Below are 24,586 nucleotides of genomic sequence, written 5' to 3' on the forward strand. Positions count from 1 at the left end.
CAGTCTTATCATGAGCTAGACAATCTTACCACTGAGTTATTGGACAGTCTTACCACAGGCTAGTCCTACCATAGAGATATCATACAGTCCTACCACGGGATAGACAACCTTGCCACAGTTATTGGACAGTCTTACCACAGGCTAGACAGTCCTAACACAGAGTTATCAGACAGTCTTACCACAGGCTAGACAGTCCTACCACAGAGCTATCGGATCTTCTTACCACATACTAGACAATCTTACCACAGTTATTGGCAGTCTTACGACAGACTAGATAGTCTTACACAGAGTTGTTGGAAAGTCTTACCACAGACTAGAGAGTCTTACCACAGGGTTATTGGGATGAAAATTGTGATTAACAGAAAACAACAGAATGCTAAATGTGCAGAACTTGATATTTCCTATTTTGCCCAAATCCCATCTCTGAATGCCCTTCTTATCCTTGACTATAGCGGCTGTGGCTGTAGTGCTATTACTGGGCTCTAGGGCAGTAGAGGTTTAACTTTATAAGAAATTGCCAAACTATTTTCCAAAGTAGTTGCACCATTTAACTCTTGCATCTTAAATATATGAGGATTCTAGTTGCTCTACATCCTCCACAACAATTAGTCCTGCCAGTCTTTTAATTTTGGCCATTCCAGTGGATACAAAATGATACTTCATTATGGTTTTAGTTTCCCTGATGACTATGTTAGGCAATTTTTCATGTGCTTGCTGGACCATTCATATTTCTTCTTTTATAAAGTGTTTGTTTAAATCTTTTGTCATTTGAAAAAATTAGAGTTTCTTTAGTACATTGTGTAGTATGTGAATTATATTTCAGTAAGACTGTTTTTTAAAAAAAATTAGAGTTGCTTTTATTTTTATTATTGACATGTAGGAGTACTTTCCATATTGTGGCTACAAGTTTTTTGTCAGACATACATGTTGCAAGTATTGTCTCCCAGTCTGTGGTTTGCCTTTTCGTTTTATTAATGATGTCTTTCAATGTGCAGTTTTTAATTTTAATCAGAGGAAAATTATCAATTTTTTATTTTTATGGTTACAGTTTTTTGTGTCCTCTCTACAAAATCTTTGCTTATTCCAAGGTCATAAAGATATTCTAATTTTTTAGAAGCTTTATAATTTTAGCTTCTATGATTCTATGACCCATTTTGAATAATTTTTGTGTATAGACTGAAGTAGAGGTCATAGGTCATTTTTTTTCCATATGAATATACAGTTTTCCAGCACCATTTTTTGAAAAGACTTTCCTTTCCCTGTTGAGCTACCTTGGTGTCTTTGTAATATTTTGGTGGTGGGGGGTCAGACTCTCCATTCTGTTCCATTTGACTGTTTGTCTATACTTAGGTCAACAACACATTGTCTTAATTACTGAAGCTTAAGTAGTAGTAAAGATCATTTAACTTTGTTATTGTTTTTCAAGATCATTTTACCTTTCTACATCCTTTGTTTTTTATATAAATTTTAAAACTAGCTTGTCAATTTGGAGTTAGTTTGCCAAGACAGCCTGTTGCTATTTTGACTGGGAATGCATTGAGTCTAAAGATTAATCTGTGGAGAATCGAATTGTTAACAGTACTGAATATGTACACTAACTTTTAAAAAGCTTTTGATGAAAACAATTTCTTTTAATATTTGTCAATGTGATAAAGTTGCACGTACATAAGATTTTCATTAACCTCAACATGTCACGTCATTAGTTTATAACATGTGCTTCATTATACCAATGTCTAAGCTTTGGTCAATATTGTATTTCTGAACCCTATTCTAGCTTCCTTAACTTCCTGAAAAAAAATGTCAGAACCACAGTGCTGACCTTTTCCAAATTAAAATGTTTTTAGGAGCTCTTGAAACAACATGACAGTGACACCTTGCAAATAGAGGAGCTGAGAAAGACCAAGGCGGTAAGCTTTGTCATCCTTTCCTGTGGACTTGGCATCTTACAAATACATCCATAAAATGATAGACTCTCAGTGAAATGGAATCTATGATAATTTTCCTAAAACCAGTAAAGAATAGAAGACCTGACCGGGCATGGTGGCTCACGCCTGTGATCCTAACACTCTGGGAGGCTGAGGCAGGAGGATCATTTGAGCTCAGGAGTTTGAGACCAGCCTGAGCAAGAGCGAGACCCCGTCTCTACTAAAAAAAAAAACAGAAATTAGCTGGACAACTAAATATATATATATAAAAGAATTAGCCGGGCATGGTGGTGCATGCCTGTAGTGCCAGCTACTCGGGAGGCTGAGGCAGAAGGATTGCTTGAGCCCAGGAGTTTGAGGTTGCTGTGAGCAAGGATGATGCCACGGCACTCTAGCCTGGGCAACACAGTGAGACTCTGTCTCAAAAAAAAAAAAGAAAAAGAATGGAAGACCTAAAGCTGAATTTACTGAATTCAATAAGTCAAGAGGATTTTTGAAACCATCTGTAAAACAAAGCCAGTGGTGTCTATTTACAGTCAGATTTGAGCAAATGTATCAGCAATATACTGTGTGATCTTCAATTGTGAATGCCTTTCCTTTCTAGCAAAGTTGAAACCACAAAAGGACTTTGAATTATAAAATGCCAAGTCTCTCCCTTTTAACTCTGAAAAGTATAAAACCGTCCCCTGTGGCACTCTGTCTCCAAGCCTCTCCTTAAAACTCTGGGTTGTACCCCACAGATGACAGCTTGCTCAAGGAACTCTATGCTTCTGGGACAAATTGTGGCACTTTGTGGGAGCCAGATGCAGAGAACAGCTGTTCAAATCCACAGAATGACTCTTGGTTCTTTCCTTCCTGGGAATTTAATTTGGATCCAGAATGGATGTTTGGGAAAAGATTAGTCATTAGGACGACATTATAAAGGAATGGTATCTTCGGGCCCAGACAGGACTTCTGTTTGAGGGGCAAACAGACTGGGATGTCCTACAAGCTACAGAAATGGGCTTTGGAGCCAGGTAGACCCAGTATAGTACAATAATTGTTTCGATGAGCTTGTCTACCAATTCTACCTGGGTCTGTTTCTATTCATTGATTTTTCTCCTCATTTATGGCCATATTTTCTTGTTCGCATGCCTGGCAGTTTTTTTATTGGATGCCAGCCATTGTGAAGTTTACCTTGTTGGGTGCCAAATATTTTTATATTCATTTAAATATTCTTGAGCTTTACCCTAGGACGCAGTTAAGTTACTTGGAAACAGTTTGATCCTTTTGAGCTTGCTTTTAAGCTTTGTTAGGCAGAATTAAAGCAGTCTTTAGCGTAGAGCTAATTTGTCCCACTGCTGAGGTAACACCTTTCTGAGTACTCTACGCAATGCCCTCAGTATTAGGTTTTTCTACTCTGGCTGGTGGGACTATTGAACTATTCCCAGTCCTGTGTTGGCTCTAGGGATTGTTCCATCTTCTCTTTGCTGGTGGTTCTCTCCCTCAGCCTCTTCTCTTTCTTCCCTCCATCTCTCTGTCCCAGAGGCACCGGCCTCCTTGCTGTTTCTTTAACAGGCCAGGATGCTCCTGCCTAGGGGGTCTGATTTCTTGATATTCTCCCTTCCTGGAAAGCTCTTTCCCAGAAATCCACATGACTGACTAATGTCCTTTCCTCCTTCTGGTCTTTACTCAAATGCCACCTGCTCAGGAGCCACTCTATGTAAGGGCTCAGCTCCCTGCCCCAACACTGCCTTTTCTCCGTTTTATTTTTTTACACAGATTTATTATCTTCTAAGCTGATAAACTCAATGAAGGCAGGGATGTTTCTCTATTTTCTTTGCTATCAATCCCCAGTTCCTAGAACAATGCCTGGCATGTCACGGGCATTCAGTAAATAGTAATTGATTTTTGAATGAATAAATGAATGAAAGAATGCAAAATAACCTGGCATAGTGCTTTGCACAATGCAACTACAGTACATGATGGCATCTCCCAACTTTACACGGCTTGGGAGGGTGCTCATTACATGGGAAGAGCTCTAGGGCTCTGAGGACGTGTAGGAGTTAAGTGCGGCTGACATCTGTAAGCAGAGACTTACCTAGTTTATTCTTTTAGCATCTTCTGCACCTAACAGAATGCATATGGAGCTTACAAGGTGCTGATTATGAGGTACTACAAAGATAATACATAGGGAAAAACAGACATGTTTACAATAAAATATAAGCACAATATAATTCCTTTGGAGGAAAGAAACACCAGTTGGTGGAATGGGTGATGGGGTCGGGAAGGTTACCATGTGGCCTTTTAGCTGGTTTTGACCGGTGAGGAGTGTTTCTGAATCTCAGAATGTGGAGAGGGTGAGGGTGGAGTTCCAACCTGAACGACAAAAGTAAGCGAAGTTGGTGACATAATGAAAGGACCCGATGTATGAAAAGAACAGCAAGGTGGATTAGGAGAGGTACTGAGGGCCAGCAGCTGAGAGGCTCTTAGTTCCAGCTGGACTCTCACACTCGCATGGCACCACAGGCCACTCTTTGTTGGATTCACTTAGAAGGCTCTGGGGCAGGAAGCGCAGCCTGCCAGGGGGGCAGAATCGTGTGGCCCCAGAAGAAACAGCTCAGGTGAGGAGAAAGGAGACTCACATAGGTGGGTGCAGGAGCCGTCCTGGCTTAGAAGCCTCTTGCCCAATATCTTTGTAACAGCTCCACGGGCATTTCGTCCAGGTCATGCCTAGTATAAGAGTCCCTGCCCCCAGGGGAGCTCAAAGCCATGGCCTCCTACCAGGTGCTGGTGTCCCCCGCAGGCCTCCCAGTGCAGATGCAGTTCACCAACCTGGGATCATTTCACTCCGAGAGATGTTGCCTACCGGCATTCCGCCTTTACCACAGTTTTCCAGAAGAACAGAACAGAAAGTGAACCCAGCGTCCAGTTTGCCCATAGGCAAGAACAAAGACGTCTTTTTGTTTGTTTTTGTTTAACGCTACACCCACAGGGACTTCAATAGCCCCATTCATCATCACAAGAAGTCTGGATTTAATTCTGTCATCAGTGGGAGCCACTGGAGTTTTGCCAGGAGGACAGTATCACTTGGGCAAAGAGCTCTGGCAGCAATGCGGAGGACAGAGTCTGAAGAGGGGAAATGAGGGGAGGCAGGACCTATTCGAAGGGTTGCCTCCCTTTTCCCCTCAGTCTGGCTTCTGCTCCCTCTCCATCCATGGAAACCACTCTTGTTAAAATCACCGGTAACTTCCAAGTTGCCAAATCCAGGCAATGCCTCCCTCACCTGACGCTGGCAGTATCAGCTGCGGTTGATCACTCTTTCCTTGAAACACTCTCCTCTCTTGGCTTCCATAGACTTCTGGGGTTTCCTTTACCTCCTTGGCCACTTCTTCTCAATCTCCTTGGCTAGGTCCTCCCATCCACCTAACCCCAAGTCCTGGAATGTTTCCGGGCTTGGTCCTGGACCCCATTTCTTTACCTCCTCTTTCTCCTTAGGTGTGTTCATCTGTCCACATAGACAGAAAGCCATCTCTGTGCCAACACCAGAGGTTGATACCTCCAGCCTCACCCCTCTTCTGAGCCCCAGGCCTGCACATCCAGCTGCCCTCTTGGCATTTCCACATAGGTGACTTACAGACACCTCAAAATTCACACATTAATGCCAGTCTTGATTTTCCTCCAGAGATTTGAGCCCCCAAATTGTCAATTCCCTCAGCTGTTCAAGACTAGACCTAAAGTCATCCCTGATTCTTCCTTTCTGTCACTCTCCCACGTCCAACCCATCAGCGTCAGCCAGTCCTCTATAGCATATTCCAAATTCATCCCCTGCTCTCCAACTCTGTCGCCACCGTACCCTCGTCCATCATTCCTCACCTGCGCCACTGTAGCACCTCCTCCTAAGCCCCCTCTCTCTTGCCCTCTAATCCATTCTCCACAGAGCAGTGACATGAGTGCAGGCACCCTTCGATGGCCTGCCATTGTTCTCAGGTGACTTGGCCTCTCAGGTACGACCTGGCTCCTCTGGATTTCCTCACCTTGGCCCACACTCCTGACTGCTATCTCTATTCCAGCCACGCTGGTGTTCCTTCAGGTCCTCAAACACACTAAGCATTTTGCCTTCGAAGGACCTTTGCACAGGCTCCTATTCATTCCTTAGTAGAGGGTTTTTTTAATTGATAGACTATTTTTTAGAGCACTTTTAGGTTTATAGAGAAACTAAGTAGAAAGTACAGAGAGTTCCCATATACTCCCCAGCCCCCATCACAGTTTCCCTATTACTAACATCTTGCATCAGGGTGGTACATTAGTTACAATTGATGAGTCGAAACTGATGCGATATTATTAACCATAGTCCATAGTTTACATTGGGGTTCACTGTTTGTGTCGTCCATTCTGTGGGTTTTGCCTAATGCATCATGTCATGCATCCACCACTGCAGTATCATACAGAATAGTTTCTCTGCTCTAAAAATGCCCTCTGCCCCCCCGGACTCCCGCTTTCATCCCTCACTTCCCTTCCCAACCCCCTGGCAGCCACTAATCCTTTTATTATCTCTATAGTTTTGCCTTTCCCAGGGTGTCATATAGTTGGGATCAGTAGTAAGTATTTAATAAAGATTTGTGCAGTGGACGAATGATTGAGAGCCATTGTAACATTCCCCGTGAGCTCTGGTGAGGGCTGGCTCTGCAACAGTGACAGTGAGGATGGAGACAAGGGCACAGATCAGAGAGCGGTAGAATTAACAGGGTGTGGTGACTGACTCGCTGCGAGCGGTGCAGGAGGAGTGGCTGAAGTCACTGCTTTGCATTCTAGTCCAGGCATCCTGGAGAAGAAAATAAATAGGTAGACACCAATACGATGTCTTGAAACAATTTCTTCTGCAGGTCATAGAGGAAGAGTTGCAGACACAAGCTCTCATCCTAGAGTCACTTAACACAAACCTCTACCATACCCAGTTGGAACTCCAGAGAGAGGTGAGTCCTGGCTGGAGTGGGATGGGGTTGGGGGAGGACCTCGGGTCTCTGTACCGCTCTGTCATATGGCTCTGCCTTGGATGGTTCTGGGTTTGAAAAGATAGCTATTAAAATGTATGTCTTTCAGAAAGCTGCGGTGGGAAATCTGGAGAAAACGCTGCAGACCAAGCTTGCTGAAGCTGAGGAAAAGTATAAGTACACCATACAGATCCTGACAAAGGAAAACAATCATCTAAGGTATGGATGCTGCTGCTCAAAAAGACGCGGCTGATTCTCTTGAGAAGTGGGAAGGAGTGTGAGTGAGGACTAGGTTAGGAAGCTGAGCTAGGTACTCCCTAGTGATGTCAAGGCAGAGGCACTTTCCAGAGGAGGGTATGTCGCTCTGAGCCTTGGCACAGAGTAACCTGCAGAGGCCAGACGGCTCATCCGAGGTGAAGCAGGGCTGTGTCTAGACATCTCTCCTTTACCTGTGTCTCCGTCTATATGCCAAACGACATGGGAAATTTATCTGCCAGTTTCTAAGTTTATTTAGTTCTATAGCTGAGGGTCATTTTCAAATCCTCTGAGTTTGGTGGTTTAGCCTTAGATGCAGCCGCTTCTAGTGCCTGTGGAAATCAACTGCTCATCAGAAATTATGCATGAAGATGCATCCTAAATCATCAAAAGCAATTTTGATCTATACTTTAATAAAGGAAAGATATTCATTGCATTGATTTAGTAGAAAGTTCCTCACATGGGAATCTGGTCACTAAATTCAAAACCACTGCAAGTAATAAGTGAGACTGCCCCTGATGAAGGGATAAAGCCACATTTCTCCCCCACCCCCCAAATATCCTATACCCTTTCTACCTTTTGAGTCTGTAGTGATACATGTTCCCTTTCCTTTTACAGGCAAAATATAATTGCCAAGAATGAAGAAATTTATGAAGGACGTTCTGGGAGATTGGCTTCTAGTACTGCTTATGAAGATGATTCTGACATCTTAGAAGATGATAACAGCAAAGGACAAGAATGAGAAAAAAGTTGCTCTCCGTAGCTGAAGATAGTAGGCACACCATCCTGTAGGCCTAGGGAACTCCTGTGAGGTTTTCTTGAGAAATGCTTATAATGAGTTTGGTTCCTGGGTTGCTCTGACTCTATTTTTGTCTTTTCACAATTTGCTTTCTTCTGAGCCGTCAGGAGTGTTTGACTTCTCATCTCAGTTGCACAGCTTATCACGACTCTTCATTGCAAAGTGATGTTCTCTGTACCTGGAACCGAGCTTTCTCTGGGCTTTGTACCATTTCCCCTCCCCCCCACTTTTTCATATTTCATTAGAAAGAGACTGATTGAAGGTCTTCTTCCTGTTGAACGTTGATTGCGTTTTGGCATGTATCATGTGTCCCCTGGGGAATTTCGCTAGCCAAAAAGATAATTTATTGATTTGATTTGGAAATCTTTTTCTTTTATACACGTACCCCTCCCTTTCCCGCCTCTCAATCATGTTCCCTAACCTACGACTTAGGAGGAATTTCTGATAATTCTTGCCACCTTCCCTAAACCATCACCAGAATTCAAATGCCCACAAGGCAGGCAACGTGAATAAGTGAAGTGGGCTGAACATGAGAAAAAACAACCCGCCATGGCGGAGGTGGGGCGGGGTTGGGGCCGAGGGGGTGGGGCTTGTTGAACGGCAGTGCGCGCGCCCTGTCGGAAGGGGGCGCTCCTCGGACCGTTGCCAGACAGGCGTATGGAGACGATGTTGTCAAATATTCTGATTTTTTTAAAAAAAGTATTCTGGATTTGATGTGACATCTCCCATTTTTTAAATGTTGACGACAAATTGTAAAAATACAACTATATGAGCCAGTATGGGGAGGCTCAAGTGAAACATGCTTGTGAATGCGAACATTTTCCACTTGTGAGGCGCCATTGGCAAAAAACAAAAAGTAAGCAAACACAAACAAACACAAAAAATCTCCAAGGAACAGTAAAATAAGATTACATTTTATTCTATTCAAAACATTTTTGAAAAAAAATTCCAAAAAAATAATATAGTCTTAAAGATGCTGAATTTCTAAGGCTGTAGAATAAGCTGAGCCAAGTAGAAAGAGCAGTGCAAATGCACGAAAGGAGGAGCGCAACATTAGCACGAAGCAAATACGTTGTCTAATACGCAGCAATATACACATTATCAGCAATAGGAGAGGCTAAAAGGAGAGCTTGGCAATAGATTACTAAAAAGCTTGCAAAATAATCATAACTCTAAAAGAATTAAATCAAATTTTTAATTTAAAAAAATATATAGTAAAGATAGCTTATTGCGAAAAAGTTAATATATTAACTTTAACCTAAAAATTGTGCAAAATAGTAATAAAACAGCAGCTAGAAACAACTATAGTGTTAATAGAGGTAAACATAGTATCAATTAAGGGGAAAGAAGAGTTTTTTCCTCAGAGTGAAGGAAGGCTGTGGCATCTGTTTCCCCATGTGTTTCCTGTCATCCTTGTTGCTCACTTCATAGTTCACTTCAGTCAGGATGGTGAGAATATCGTCACCTCTGAAAAACATCACATAACACTGTGACCATCCATGAGGGGAAAACAACTGATGAACTGACTCATCAGCTGTGCTCAGTGATAGTTCTGTCGTTCTTTTTCTCAAAACGTCAGTCATTTGAAACAATAAGTTGCTAAACCAAGACCTACCCCAGCTTTCCAGGTAAATGAGTTTTCCCAGAGCTTAATAACTTACCTTTGGTTTGTGCGGGATCTCTGTTGACCATCAGAAACCTCAGTGTCAGCGTTAGATTTGGTTTCTTTCCCTCCTGACCTGTGTGTATGCCACACTGCTCCATGTACTATGTTATTTGGCCCCACCGATCACCTCAATGTCCCCAGTACTCTCTGCCTCAAATTGACATTGCCTCTGTAGATTGATCTTTGATGCAATCAAGCTTTGGGCAGTAAAAGCTGAATGCCTCCTGCAGCTCCCCCCACTTTCTTCTCACCAAGGTCTCTTGGCAGTCTTGTTGGGCAACCTCTTCATCCACCTCAGGAGCTAGCAGCTAGCATCCGAAACCTGGCAGGACTCATGGTTTGAGTTACAAAATGAAAACATCACATTGATGTTATAGTTCACTCTTTTATATACCATGGGAAATTCTCACTCTTCATATGCTTAAAACATAATGAGATACAGGGCTGGAAGGAACCTGCAGAAGATTCCTTGCTATTCATCTGTCAGTTGTGTGTGCATTTGGGTGAACTGTGACACATGAAACCATAATTTAACTAAAGGAAGCAGACGATATAATAAATGAGGGAAGGATATTTTCCCACATTTTGTGGCTTCAAAACAGGCCAAATTAGTGTAAATATTAATATAAAAACGTTCCTACTCTTTGCTACTTATCTCCTACAATGCACTAAGAGGGTTTGAGCTTGGTTAGCTATTATAGAACTTTTGGCGAGGTGTGGCGGTTCAAGCCTGTAATCCTAGCACTACGGGAGGCTGAGGTGGGAGGATCGCTTGAGCCCAGGAGTTGGAGGTTGCAGTGAGCTATGATGACACCACTGTACTCTAGCCCAGGTGACAAAGTGAGACCCTGTCTTAAAAAAAAAAAAAGAAAAGGAACTTTCGACAGAGTTGGAGGACATTAAACATTGACGTGGGTTGCTGCCTTCTTGGAAGACTTCCAAAACTAATTGAGTTGGCTCAGTCATGTTTCTGCCTAAAGAAAGAGCTGGACTATATGACTTTACAATCCTTTCCAGCTCTGTGATACCCTGATTGTACTTTGAGGTGCTTGAATAAAGGAAAAAGTATCTCAGTTTTTCCATCTACAAACTAAAATTGTTAACACTTGCCATTCTCCCACTTTCCAACTGACCTGGGAAGCATAGCTACGGGATCCACAGCTAGACAGATGAAATACAGATGAATGGAAACCACTCCCCTAGACATTTCTCTGATCTGTCAATATTGCCTCAACCACGACACCCTTTCTACTGGGCTCTGAATATGGATATGTAGCAGTTGTGATGGGGAAGGGGCCACATGGTATAACACTGAGGAGAGTTGGGTAGGCAAGACTTACCGAGGACATCTTTCTCTCAGGCTCTGGCAAAGTGACTGGATATACCAGGTCCCCTCTACAGGGTTTCGGTAGGAAACACAGTTGTTCACAGTAGCCATGCCCAGCAGAAAGTCAGCCTCATCTGGGATATATCTCTTTTGAAATGATACATCCATTTCTAAATAGGCTTCCTTCTGTTCTGAGTCAGTCTCAACTGGTACACCTTTCTGATAATTATCGCCTTGACAAGCCTGAATAAAAAAGACTTTGGGTTTTCCAGCAAGAGAAGGGCACTTCGAACCAGTGAAATAAGATGTCAGCTCATAGATGGAGGCCTCCTCTCCATCGGTGCCATAGACAATGCCCTTGTCTCCATGGGAGAGGATACAGCAGATGAAGCAGTCTTTGTTATTGTGGTCCATGCTTTGGTAGACTTTCAGAACGTCATGGATTTCTTTTGCTGTGGAGTCTTCAAAATGTACTACCTCAAAATGAAGCTCATTAAAGGTCTTGCTTAAAGCATCTGAAAAGTGAAATAAAAAAAGTCAGTTATACCACAATAATTCCCAGCCACAGCCCTGAGCTGAAGAGAACAGTGGTCTTATCATTGGTAGATGGTAATCTGAACCAGAGGCCCGGGGCGCTGGCTCATGCCTGTAATCCCACACTTCAGGAGGCAGGAGGATTACTTGAGGCCAGGAGTTCCAGACCAGCCTGGGCAACATATCAAGACCCTGTCTCCACAAAAAAAATAAAAAATTAGCCAGTCACAGTGGCATATGCCTACAGTCCCAGCTACTAAGGAGGCTGAGGCAGGAGGATTGCTTGAGCCCAAGAGTTCGAGGCTGCAGTGAGCTATGATCCTGCCACTGCACTCCAGCCTGGGCAACAGAGCAAGATCCTGTCTCAAAAAAAAAAAAAGATTGAACCAAATATTAATGAACAAGACTCTCTATATTGTTATAGTACCTGGATTCTACAGGCTTCTAATATTTATTGACACTAGCTGAAAACATTCCCAAACCCTGAGGCAAATGAGGAAGGGGAGAGTATTGAGTGTTATTGAACTAGTTTACAAGATGAGTAAGCTATGACTTAGGCTTACTATCAAATCAATTCAAAAGATGACTATATTACTTACATAATCAGAAAAATGTTTTAATAAAATATTGATATTTTATGCTGAACCCTCTCAAAGTTATTTCTATTTATCAAAATAAAAGATATGAACTTAAAAAAATATTAAAAGACCTGTTACAAAAACAGTTACCCTCTCTCTATCTTTCCCTATTACCCAGTCAAGTTCCATGAAGGCCACTACTTTCAGCTTTTAAGTACTTCTTTTGTAACGAATTTGAGTACACTGGTATTTATTCATTTATAAATTTTAGACTTTTATATCGAGTTCTTATTATGGAAGACAAGCATCTGGTGCTCTCACACAATTATTTACAATTTTTGGTTGCATCCATCACAATATTTCTATTATTAAGAGTATGTAAACATAAGTTCTTTAATTATATTTCCTTTCTTTTTTTTTTGAGACAGAGTCTCACTGTGTTGCCCAGGCTAGAGTGCCGTGGCATCATCCTTGCTCACAGCAACCTCAAACTCCTGGGCTCAAGCGATCCTCCTGCCTCAGCCTCCCGAGTAGCTGGGACTACAGGCATGCACCACCATGCCCGGCTAATTTTTTTCTATATATTTTTAGTTGTCCAATTAATTTCTTTCTATTTTTTAGTAGAGACGGGGTCTCGCTCTTGCTCAGGCTGATCTCAAACTCCTGAGCTCAAACAATCCGCCCGCCTCTGCCTTCCAGAGAGCTAGGATTACAGGCGTGAGCCACCACGCCTGGCCTATATTTCCTTTCTTCTTAAACTTTTTTGTCTCTCCTGGAATTATGATAGTAACTGCAATACTTTTACATTTGTGTTGTTTCTTATATGCCTAACATTTTTTTTCTCCAAATGCTCTAATAGATCTGGTCAAAGTTTTTCAACATTTCCAGGCTGCTTATCTGATTCATCTTTATGTTTTCCTAGAGAACTTAATCCTGGACTATAAATAACACAGTCATCTTTTACATTGGTTTGGTAGTAAGCCTAAATAATAGCTTACCCATCTTGTAAACTAGTTCAGAAGAGAAAACAGGCCCAAAACAACACTCTCTCCTTTCTCATCTTGAACATTACATCCTTCTCCTCCAACCCCAACTGGCTGTTCCTTAAGCCTGACTGAATTTCTCTTCTCCTGGCACATCTCTGTATCTCTTCCATAATAGATCCCCTGGTTCCTCCACCTATGGCTTCCTCCTTGGTTTGCTAGCTTGTTTTGCTGGAGTCTATCCACTAGCGCATGAGGAGGAAGTTTTTTGAACCCATGCATGAGTCTCTATTTCTACTTTTATACTTTTTGATAGTTTAGCTAGATACAGAATTCTATTTCCAAAAGCATTTTTGCTTAGAATTTTGAAGGCATTTCTTCACTGTCTTTTCCAGTGTTGCTATTGAGAAATCCAATGACCTTTTGATTTCTGATACTTTATATATTTTGCTTATTTTTTTTTCTTTTTAGAAGCTTCTAGAATGTGATATGTTTTGGTATGACTCTTTCTCAGTCTGGAGATGACTATGTCATTCAATTTTTGGAAAGTTCCATTTCCCCCATTTTCTCTGTCCTCTCTTTCTGGAATTCTCACTGTCAAAGGTTGGACATCCTTGACTTATCTTCTAATTTTCTTGTCCTTTTGCTTCTAGTTTGTATTTCTTTTGTCTTCTTGTCCTACTTTCTGAGACTTTATCTTCTACACTATTGAATTTTTCATTTTGTTGCTCATTTTTTAAATTTTCAAGGATTTTTGTCTTATTTGTTCCTTTTTCATAACATCCTGTTCTTTTATCGACCTTTTACTACTCCTCTAAGAATACTAAATATAGCCTTTTTAAAGATTGCTTTTTTCCTCAACATTATCTTTGTTTCATTCACATTGTGTATCATTTTTTTCTTGTTTGTATTGCCTCTTTCTTTTCTATTAGAGGCTTTCTTCATATGCCTGATGATCTTTGGCTGTCCATTCATAAATTGACTAATTAGTCAATTAGAAAGTTGACTGAAAGCTCTGTCTTCATGAGTGTGGTTTGTTCACTGGTGGACTTCATAACAGGGTGATTGATTGGGGACCTGACCATTTCATTAGGAGACTCCGCCAGATGTCATTATCTGTAGGTCTTTTAGCTGTGGCTTTCAGCTTCTCCAGAGGAGAATCTACATCTACCAGTGTTCTTGGAACCAAGTTGGGATAGATATCTGACTTCATGCCACCAGTGTGATGAATTTTCTTTAATCTTTCTGTCTTCAATAAGATGCTTCACTGCTTCCTTTGCTGGGCCTGGTATCCCCAAGTGTAGAGACTCTCTGGTTCAATTTTATAAGAAAATAAACTCTCTATTCCTTACTCCCTGGTAGAATAGGGACAGTTCTTGGCTCTAAGAGATAAGGGTATGGATCTGGGGGTATCACGGTGCCTTATATAGGCTTTCAAAGAATCTTCCTGTTTTCAGCTCATTGCACCTCACCTATACTTCGTACTTCCAATTCCTAAATTTTTCCAGGATTCTGTGGGGTAAGTGAGTCTTCCTCTTTTCCATGTTCCTTTCTGTAATCACTTTGGTTGTAGCTGTCTCTGTTCTGTTAAGTCTATTATGTCTCTTCCTTTATTTCAACTCCCTCAAATCGTTTGAAACCTTTCATTAGCTGTCATCTCCATTCCTGTGGTGTAATTCCTGTATTATACATTTTGTAGTCCTTCTCTAGCATTTTGTCCCTGTTAGCACATCAGAGCTAACCATAAGTCAGTCCAGAGACAGTCTAGCATTAGGAATAGAGAAAAATAACTGAGCTACAATGGATCCTTGTTGATTTGGAAGAACTTTGGCAAGACTAATATAGTGCCTTGGTTCTGTGGAAAAATTCTGATTCCTTTGGAAGTATGATATGTTAATGAAAAAAATGGCTGTAAAGCAGGTTGCAAGGCACTGCAGCAGAATGGGGGCAGTGGGGCGCGTCTCAGAAGAAATGATTCACAAAGCTGGGTCTCCTACTTTTACTCATTCAGCATGGAACATAAGAACAGGAACAGAAAAAGCAGGACATGCAAACTCAAATGTCAACCAGAGACTAGTCTATCACGGGCCAAATATAAGAAAATGAACTGCCTGAAATAGAATCAAATGTTATTTAACTGAAATTTCTAAATATCTAATGAATAGAAATCAAAGGCCTGAAATTTTTTCAATACCAAGTGCATGATGACAAATGATGTCGTTAATGGACTTAAGTTCTGTGGCTTTTTAAAACCTTAGAATAGATTTGCTTGAATAAACAAATCAAATGTTAACAGGAACCATTACAAAGTCCTGATAATTATAATCTCTCTGCATTAATTTTCTAAACTTTACTCCATTTACAAAATAACTCAATAACCGATGCTGTGAGTCACGAACACTATTTTCAAAAATTCTTTGATCAAATCAAAATAATTATAAGAATATCTCAATGGTTGGGTTAAATGATTTTCATTATTATTTTTAGTTGAGGTCATTTTTTATATTCATAGACCACAAGTTATTTTTTTACTTAACTTGTAAGTTCTCAATCTTAGCTTAAATAAGCTGAGCAGAAGAATTTCTAACTGGTTTAACATTTGAAAATGCTATCTCTGTTAAGAACCCACAATTTGTGCTGCACTCAATAGCCCAACTCATATAAATCCAGCCTCTATAATAGTCTTGATACCAATGCAATTTTTTCACCTAATGCACTCCACAGATGCACTGTTCATTTAGTTGAATTAAAAGCAAACCTTGTTACTGATTTTCATTATAAGTCTTTTAGTAAGATTTAATATTTTACTTTTATATATACATTGATTTTATTTAAAAAACCAATTTAAAATATAAAAAGCAGAAAGCTAACAAATATATAAGAATGTTCTTCACCTCCACAGGGAAATAGGTTTAAATCCACTTTCTTGAAACATGTGGCCCTTTGAGTACAGCTTTTGTTCTCTCTCTTTTGATTTAAAAAAAAAAAAACTATAAGAAATATTCCACTTCTCTCTTTTGGATTCTACTGTACCTTTATCCAAATGGGTGCCATTTCTATCCTTAATTCTTCGAAGTTTGTCCACTGCCTTCCGTGCTATGCTAAAATCATAGTTGTTGAAGATCAAACAGTATCTACGAGGTTTGCTTTGCATTCTGTAAACTTTGTCAGATGTCTGGAAAACAAAAAGTCAACCCAGGAGCTAACTCTGTGGGTCAAAGACTTGAGATGGGAACATACAACTCCCCAGTAAAAGGTTAGGCCCAAGCCAGACTGCGAAGCAAGAGCACTTTCCATTGCCCCAGCTCAACTTGGGGTCATTTCCCTGAAGAACTGGTTTCCACCCATTCTCCTCACACAGGATGCCTCAGACCTCTGCCCCGTAGTTAGCTGTAAAGTCAGTGTCCCAATACTTGGGCCTCCTGAGCACTTCGTACATATGTCAATATTGTCATCATATTGTGTTATCATTATTTGTTCTCATTTCTGTTTCCCTTACCATACAGAAGACTCCTGGAGGCAGATAACATCCATGCCAAGGACTAGGATGTACTAACTTGTGAGAGCTCAACCCAGAGCTTCTGATTGAGTGAATGTCTTTGGGCTATGACCTTGTGACTTTCTTGGCTATGTATTCAACTCATCTGTGCATCCTGGCTAACAGCTGAGGGCCTGGCTTCATGCAGGACACGGTGTGGTCCCAGGATTTCTAAAGCTGATGGCATAACCCAGCTGTCAGGACCATAGCGGCTGGTGGGGAAGCATGGGCTGGTGAGGCAGGTCTTGGCTACACTGTAGGTTATAGTGTCCAGACTGTAGTACCTGACAGTACCAATCCGAGGTGGCCCTGCGTCCCGCTTATTTCCTAGGGCTATTTCAGTGCTGAGATTCTCAGCAAGTAGCTGGAAGTCTGCGTAGCCCCTCAAGGGAGAGAGAAGGGCTCCAGGCTGGGAAGCCAAATTCCTGGTTCTGCTACTTCATAGCCTTAAGACTTTGGGCAAGTAACCTAGTATCTTAGTATGTTTACTAAGATATTAAGTATTTTATTAATACCTACTAAGTATATTAAATATTTCTATTTACTATTAAGTATGTTAAGTATTTGCCAAGTATATTAAGTGTATTTGCTGAGATACTGAGATACTAAAATTTACTAAGATATTAAAACTTAGTATTTTTAGCTATTCGAAGGGGACAATGCTTATAAGAGTGCTGCTATACTGCTCACAAAGTGCCACATTACTTTGGTTAATCCTTGATTTTCAGACTGAGAGAGGTCTGGTAATTTTCTCAGAAGCCCACACTAGTGAATGGTTTCTCTCAAGCCTAATTCAGGTATTCAGGGGTTCCTCTGCTTTCTGCCATGGGGTGGGGGGTGGTGTGCAGTGAATGGGCTAATAAGTCAGAATACATTTGGTAAATTGTTGAAGGTTACATAAATAGAAGTCATTATGTCTAGAAAGGAAATTTTTCTGCTGGCTCACTGAGATGAGAACATAGAGACAGCCAGATTATGAGGGTTTGCTACTTATACCTAACTACAAACAGGAAACGTTTTTGAAATGTCAAGCTAAAAGAAAAGGCTTTGCTTTTTCCAGTCCTGCTAGACTCTTCCCCCAAAGTCCTCACCCACTGAGGCTGATACTGCTACTAGACTAGGTAGGAGGCTTCTCACCTCTCTCCCCTCCAGTACCTGGAATAGCTGGTACTATTCCAACACCTTTGTCTTTGGTCTTAAAATTAAAAATTTAATGCATAGGAAATTGAAGAGGTCACATTTTAGAAATTGTCACTTTTTTAACTTGTCGTTTTGTGAGTTTTCTACAGTTCTCAAAACTTTCAAGAAGTTTCTGCCCCTTATTGGTTCATCTGGCAGCTTAAAAAAAAAAAAAGCTAACAAATACAATAACTAGAATCTGCAACGCAAAGGGAAAGAGGATTTGGAGGTTTCCATGTACCTGTGAATCACTGTCTTGTTCTCTTGGAGAGTCTGATATTTCCAGCATTCTGAATGTCTCCTCCCCTATAAACAATGAAGACACACATCTAGAATGAGACATAGCAGGAAAGGTACCTTGGTAAAGAAATATGTAGCACCTACAACAACATAAGGTCACTTTAAAAATGAAAATTTACAGACTGCCTTGAACATAATCTCCTTTCAGTCCACAGAGATTCTGCAGGCAAGGCAATTAACACGTTTCTGAAACACAAGATCAAATTGTCTCATCACCAAAGTGGAAAATACACCAAGTAGTGCCTTAGTTCTATATTCCTCCACGTGGCCAGGTTGAATTTTGTGGTATTTGTGAGATATTCATTAATTAAGCCACTAGCTCAGGAAGAGTTACTGATTTAGAAGTATTTTACTCCTTAAAGTACTTCTGAAATCTTGGGCTCACACAGGCGTGGAACAGGGAAGGACTAGTTTCATGGACATTACTCAGACCTAACCTTTAAAAGAAGGAGATTCACAAACAGCCAGGGTAAAAATATAACTAAAATATTAGCAATATTAATATTTATGGGGTGATGGCTTTCCTGGGCTGTTAAAAATTTCTCTGAATTTAAAATCATCTTCAGTGAGTATATATAATTTTTATGATCAGAAATAATATTTGATTATTCAAAATTTTGAAGGAGATCCTTGACAGTTCCTTCTCCTGGTCCAGCCTAGCTTACTCAGGTAGAAAAAGAGAAAGAGGAAATTGAAAGGAGTGACTTAGTGTTGAAAGTGTTGAAAGAGGAAGTGACTTAACCAAGGAAGTTCTGAAAAATAATTTGAATCTAGCTACCTGGCCATAATATAGGCAGCACATGTCAAGGGACAAAAATCCCACATAGGAAAAAGTTGAGTATTTCTTACTATGAATTCTGCACCTATTTCAAACTTTGCAGCCTGTGCCTAATGACAGCTCTTTCTACACCTTCCAATGTGTGCAGAAGGTGACTACGAGTCCCCACTGCACCGCCTGCCGGTACTAGGAGAGCAGGGCATGCAGATGTGGATGTGGTGGAAGGTTGTGGGGAGGAGGCATGAGGACGGCAGAGAGCAAATTAACCAAATAGGTCTCGAAAACGCATCTCCAGGCAGTACCGTTTGAAAACTCATCTGATGATCTTTCAAGGCTCAATCTTCTCTCTGAATTAAAAGAGAACACCCCCCCCCAATATTCGATTAGAAACAATTGCAGCATGGGAGGATTTGTCAATATCACAATACATGTGGCTGATTCGCAGCTGTCAGGTTGTTTCTACCTCTGTTTAATTCTTCATAATCATTGATTTTCTTCAGCAGGCTCTTGCTGATTTTGCCAACGACTCTTTTCAGGGTGTCCAGGTTTCTTTCCCCTAGGATGACTCTCTTCTCCATTTCTATGAAAATATCAAGCAAGCTCTAGGCAGGAGAGAAAGTTGGAAGACTGGATTGAGCCAAATTAGTTTTTAGATTAGATTTTTTTTTTATTTCTACTTCCTCTAAACCAAGGGTCTGCCCTCACTTCCCAAGCAGACCCCCTGAGAGTTCATGCAGGCAGCAGGCTACTAGCAAGGCGATTCTGTTGTGTGGCCCAGAAAGACAGAAGTGAGAGGATAGAGGGGAAGCAGATGTCTGATCCCCAAGCCCTGTGCTCAAACTGCCTCTGGATGCCTTTAGTGAGGATGCATGGCTGAGACAGCAGCCGGGTCACCATGGTGACAGCCTGGGGGACTGCCTCACACCCCAGCAGTGCCTCTGGCACCCAGTCCCCCTCCAGACCTGCATTCACATATACACACAGACACACACACACACATACAGACACAAAGATATACGCACCATACACACACACATACATCACACATAACGCACACATACAAACAGGAAGCCATACATACGGACACACATACTACATACTACGCACACACACAGACATGGAGAGACACACACAGACACATACACCATGCACATAGAGAGACACACACAGAGACACACAGAGACACACAGAGACACATGCACGATACACACAGAAACACACAATACTCAGAGACACACACACAAACGCAGAGGCATAAATACAGAGATACATACCCACAGACACACACAGAGATACATACACCACACACAAACAGAGACACCACACAGAGAGACAAATAAACATAGAGATACATACACAACACACAGGCATACACAACACACAAAGACACACAACACACAGAGACACATGACACAGACACAGACACAGACACACAACACACACACACACACACACACACACACACACACACACACAGAGTTCCAGGTCCCAGTTTGTTTCAGGACTGCAGAAGTGGGGACAACATCAGGCCCACCACTGTCCTTCCCAGCCCTGCTGGATCCCACCCTGGGTTGTGGCTGCACCCTCAGCCTCCTCCTCCTGGCTCCTGGCCCTGCCTTGCTCCCAATAACTAATGTGAGTGGCACTTCACAGCATAAAGGAATCGTATCTACAGCACCTGGCCTGACAACTTTCAGACATCCCCACTGGCTGACCAACTCTCAGGACTAAATCTCAACAAGATGGCAGGTCTTACCATGTCATCTTCCAGTTTACATTTGGAGATATCCTTGCTCAAAAAAAACTTAAATGTTCTCAATTGCGATTTAGACACATCTTCTGAAATCTGAAAAAGCATGACCCTGTGATAGGAAATGAAGACACTTTAGAAATGCTTTCCTAAATAATTTCCCATTTGATAAACGCAGTCACAGTGGACTTGACTCCAACGCTCCACTCCCCCTTCAAAATAAAGGCAGTTAATGACAAGATTCCTGAGTTGAGTCCTTGGAAAGAGGCTGGTACAGTCACACAGAAGCCGACTGACTCATGCCCAACTATTATCAATTTATCATGCCCACCCTAACAATTTAAAGTTTCATCAACTTTGTCTTTCAGTTCATTTCAGTTAAATGAATCTTGTTTTTCCTTTGTCTTTCCCTATAAAAATCAAGATCTTGGTGCAATAGAAAAAAGCTTTGCCCTTTGGAAATTATGCTTTTCAGTATGCAAGTTGGATCATCACACTTCTAATGAAAACTGGTCAGCCATTACCTTCAGGAAGAAGGCCAGACATTTGGTTCTGGAATACAAAGACGCCAAACACATCCTCACCACAGCCCTCACAGATCACCACCGCTACAGGGCTGGAAGCCCAAAACACACCCAGCCGCACTGCCCTCTCACCCCTTTGTGCTGAGTCCCCACACCCCCATCCCCTTGTCTGTCTGCAGACGCCCACTCCCCACAGACAATCAGCCCAGGCATTGCCTGAGTGTCCCCAGAGCTGCATTCACTCCACTGTGCCTGAGTGTCACTGGAAGGATACCACACATATTATAATTCTCTGTTTATGAAACTGTTCAAGTTCCCTGATAGCTGAATCTGTGCCCTTTTTATTTATTTTTAATTAATTAATTTATTTATTTTTCAAGATAGGATCTTGCTCTGGTGCCTGGGCTAGAGTGCAGTGACAGGATCATAGCTCACTGCAGCCTCGAACTCCTGGGCCCAAGCGATCCTCCGTCCTCAGTCTCCATAGTAGCTGAGACTACAGATGCAGGCCACCATGCCTGGCTAATTTTGTGTGTGTGTGTGTATGTGTAGAGATAGTGTCTCACTACATTGCTCAGGCTGGTCTTGAATTCTTGGGCTCAAGTGATCCTCCTGCCTCCACCTCCCGAAGTGCTGGGATTACAGGTGTGAGCCACCGTACCCAGGCCCTTTTTATTTTCATAAACCCAGAGGGTTATGAGGTGTAGTTTTTAAAAATAGGGGACCCAGGCCTTTGGTGTTAGAACCTTGGTTCCATCATCTTTGAGCTGTGTGACTTTAGACATGTTACACATTTTTTCCGCATCTGTATGTAGATGGAAGATAAATGTATTATCTATGTCATAGGATAGTGTCAAGCATTACATGAATAAGTTTATATAAAGTACTTAAACCAATCTTTGCAAAATACTAAGTATTCAATGAGAGATAGGCATTGTTATTTTCTAATCTATGCCTGGCATATTTAAACTCTTAGAATATGCTTATTGAATAGATGAACAAAGGAATATTTTATAAATCAGCAAACCTTTCAATATTATGGTGAAAAGGAAAGTAAATTTAATACAAAAACATGTTAACTTCAAAATTAAATTAGAAAATTAAAATTCTGAAAATAAAAATAGTGCAGAAACAGAAATTATCATGATTATCATCTGCCTTATCTTTCTTCTCATGGAATCTCAACCCTAGAAGTATTTCTTTAAAGCTTTTTCAGTTTGGCCAGACTGGATCCAATAAAAACCTACTCTAACTCTTTTAACATTATTACAAGGTACCTTGCCATTTTACTTTTTTCATTATTGAAACTTACAGGCTTTCTTGTGCCATCGTTGTCTGGTAATAAACCTGGATAGTTTATAAGATACTCATTTTATAGGTAGCAATTGTAATTTGAACATAAAATTTCTAGTGTTTTCTTGTCATTTTAAAGTGGCCACACTAGCATATTTTTAATCTTCTGGCTAATAGCCAACGATGGTGAACAAGCAGTACATCGTGATTGTGCGGACCTTTTTGTCTCCAAGCCAATATGTTAAAGATTTTAACAGATCCTGCCCTTGTTAGGGGACTCTCAGCCCTCTGCCAGAAAGGTGCCTCAGCGTCGCTCACATGGCAGAAGTGGAACCTTCAGAAGTCCAAGACAGTGGACACGAGATGAAACCCCAAGCTTTCCTGGTTCTGGGGCTGTGGTTTCTTAGGATTTACTGGGGCCTTAACAAATAAATTTCTTATAAAGACTTCATAATTCTAGTAAACCAAAGCTATCCAGTGTACTGGGTTTAATAGGATGTTCCCCTCTCCCCCAAAATTCATGTCTACCCAGAACATGAGAATAGGACCTTATTTGGACATAGGACCTTTGCAGATAAAATCATGTTAAGGATGAGGTCGAATTGGATTAGGGTGTGCCCGGACTCAGTGACCGGTGTCCTTATGGGAAGAGGGAAATGCAGACAAACAGACACAGAGAAGAGAACCAGACATAAATTGGAGTGGTGCGTCTACAAGACAAGGAACACCAAGGATTGCCACAACCACCAGAAACGAGGAGAGAGGCATGCTACATACAGACTCTTCCTCAGAGCCTCCAGAAAGGAACCAGCCCTACTGACACCTTGATTTCTGACTTTGAGTCTCTAGAACTATGAAAGAATAAATTTCTTTACTTTTTAAAGCCATCCAGTTTGTAGTACTTTATTATGGCAGCCCTAGGAAACCAGTACACCCAGAATATCTCTTGTCATTTAAAATCAAAATGGTCAAGCCTCAAGTAAGGAGACATATGACAAGGAACATGCCAGAAGCTCAGGTCTCTGAGCATAAAAGGACTAGGGCATTAATGGGCTGGACCATCAGAGGACAGCGGCTGTCAGCTGCCTTTCCGTCTCACATGCCACAGTTAGTGACAACGTAATGGGCCAGAGCTAAGGCTTAAGTAGAAGTTTTCTGAAAGTAAAGCTGAAAAATACTTTGAGTGTCTGATAACAGGGGATGTTAAAAGAGAGAAGGTGACAATGTGTTTCTACTTTTTAATGTCTCATCACAGCATCACGAAGTTGCAAGTGAATGAGGCTTGTTATCCAACACAGCTGGTGGTTAGCCACTCTCCCAAGGGTGGGCGAAGCTGAGTTTCATGGCCTTTGGCAGGATGACCACGGCATCCTGCCCTCCTGCAGACGCTTAAGATCATGGCACAGCCAGACTCACAGGAGCTGAGCAGTGTCTGCAGGGCCAGGCCTAGCAGCGCACACCTCACTGGAGAACTTTGTCATTTGAGTCTTTAGGTGCGAAAGAAAAGCCTTATACCCCACTGAACATTTCCACAGGCATCCCCAAGCAGGTGCGAAGCAGTGATGCTTTATAGGCAAAGTGGGCACGTGACCTGGGCAGCAGCAAGGCAGAGGCACCAAGATATGAGAGAGAAAGAGAGAGAGAAAAATGAGGACACTTAGGAAAACTATTTTAATTTCATCATGCCTTAAGTTTCACTTCGAAAATTAAATTTTTGTTTTATGGCTTTAGCACTTTTTTTCCCCGAATTATACATAAACCCTCTCAATTTCTTAATCTGGCCATGGTGGAACATCTTCCTACAGTCTCCCAAGTGACACTCCATGGACAAGCCTTGAGGGGAACATGCAAGTTCCCCACCACGTAACAGGAACACTGTGCTCGTCTGGAGCTCAGCAAATTGTTACAAAATAGACTAGGCAGGTACCAAGATATTGTAACTACCTGGCCTGGGGAAAGTGCCGGGCACTTTCTTGCCTTGAAACAGAGGGACTGGACTGCTTTGCAGCTGCTTCGGCTGTAGTGTAGCGCCCTTAGCTAATTATAATACTAAAATCCCCGCCTAGTGGAAAATTATATCATTAACATAACATGGGTTGCGTGACAGCTTATGATGATAGTATTGTGCCAGTGAGATTTGTTTCACCCTGGGAACAAGCAAAGATACAATGTAAAAACTTTGCA

At 41.5% G+C, this 24,586-nt stretch overlaps 2 protein-coding genes across 3 annotated transcripts in view; one reads left to right on the forward strand and one right to left on the reverse strand.

Annotated features, from left to right (window-relative positions):
• ALS2CR12 (amyotrophic lateral sclerosis 2 (juvenile) chromosome region, candidate 12) overlaps window positions 1–7,895 on the forward strand; it is a 32,176-nt gene extending 24,281 nt beyond the window's left edge. The window contains exons 12-14 of the mRNA XM_012655723.1: window positions 6,791–6,880; window positions 7,008–7,117; window positions 7,772–7,895. Coding sequence (XP_012511177.1) covers window positions 6,791–6,880; window positions 7,008–7,117; window positions 7,772–7,895 — 324 coding nt within the window. The remainder of the gene's footprint in view (window positions 1–6,790; window positions 6,881–7,007; window positions 7,118–7,771) is intronic.
• Window positions 7,896–9,190: 1,295 nt separating this feature from the next.
• The window catches only part of CASP8 (caspase 8, apoptosis-related cysteine peptidase), a 29,401-nt gene continuing 14,005 nt past the window's right edge, over window positions 9,191–24,586 (reverse strand). For both annotated transcript variants that reach the window (XM_012655734.1, XM_012655743.1), the window contains exons 3-9: window positions 20,592–20,697; window positions 19,299–19,437; window positions 19,138–19,182; window positions 17,999–18,063; window positions 16,074–16,215; window positions 10,959–11,460; window positions 9,191–9,419 (exon numbers count right to left, since the gene is read on the reverse strand). In XM_012655734.1, the coding sequence (XP_012511188.1) occupies window positions 9,284–9,419; window positions 10,959–11,460; window positions 16,074–16,215; window positions 17,999–18,063; window positions 19,138–19,182; window positions 19,299–19,437; window positions 20,592–20,697 (1,135 nt within the window). In that variant the 3' untranslated portion in view covers window positions 9,191–9,283. The remainder of the gene's footprint in view (window positions 9,420–10,958; window positions 11,461–16,073; window positions 16,216–17,998; window positions 18,064–19,137; window positions 19,183–19,298; window positions 19,438–20,591; window positions 20,698–24,586) is intronic.

The sequence above is a fragment of the Propithecus coquereli genome, unplaced genomic scaffold (assembly GCF_000956105.1).
Source record: "Propithecus coquereli isolate 6110/MARCELLA unplaced genomic scaffold, Pcoq_1.0 Scaffold113, whole genome shotgun sequence".
NCBI lineage: Eukaryota > Metazoa > Chordata > Mammalia > Primates > Indriidae > Propithecus > Propithecus coquereli.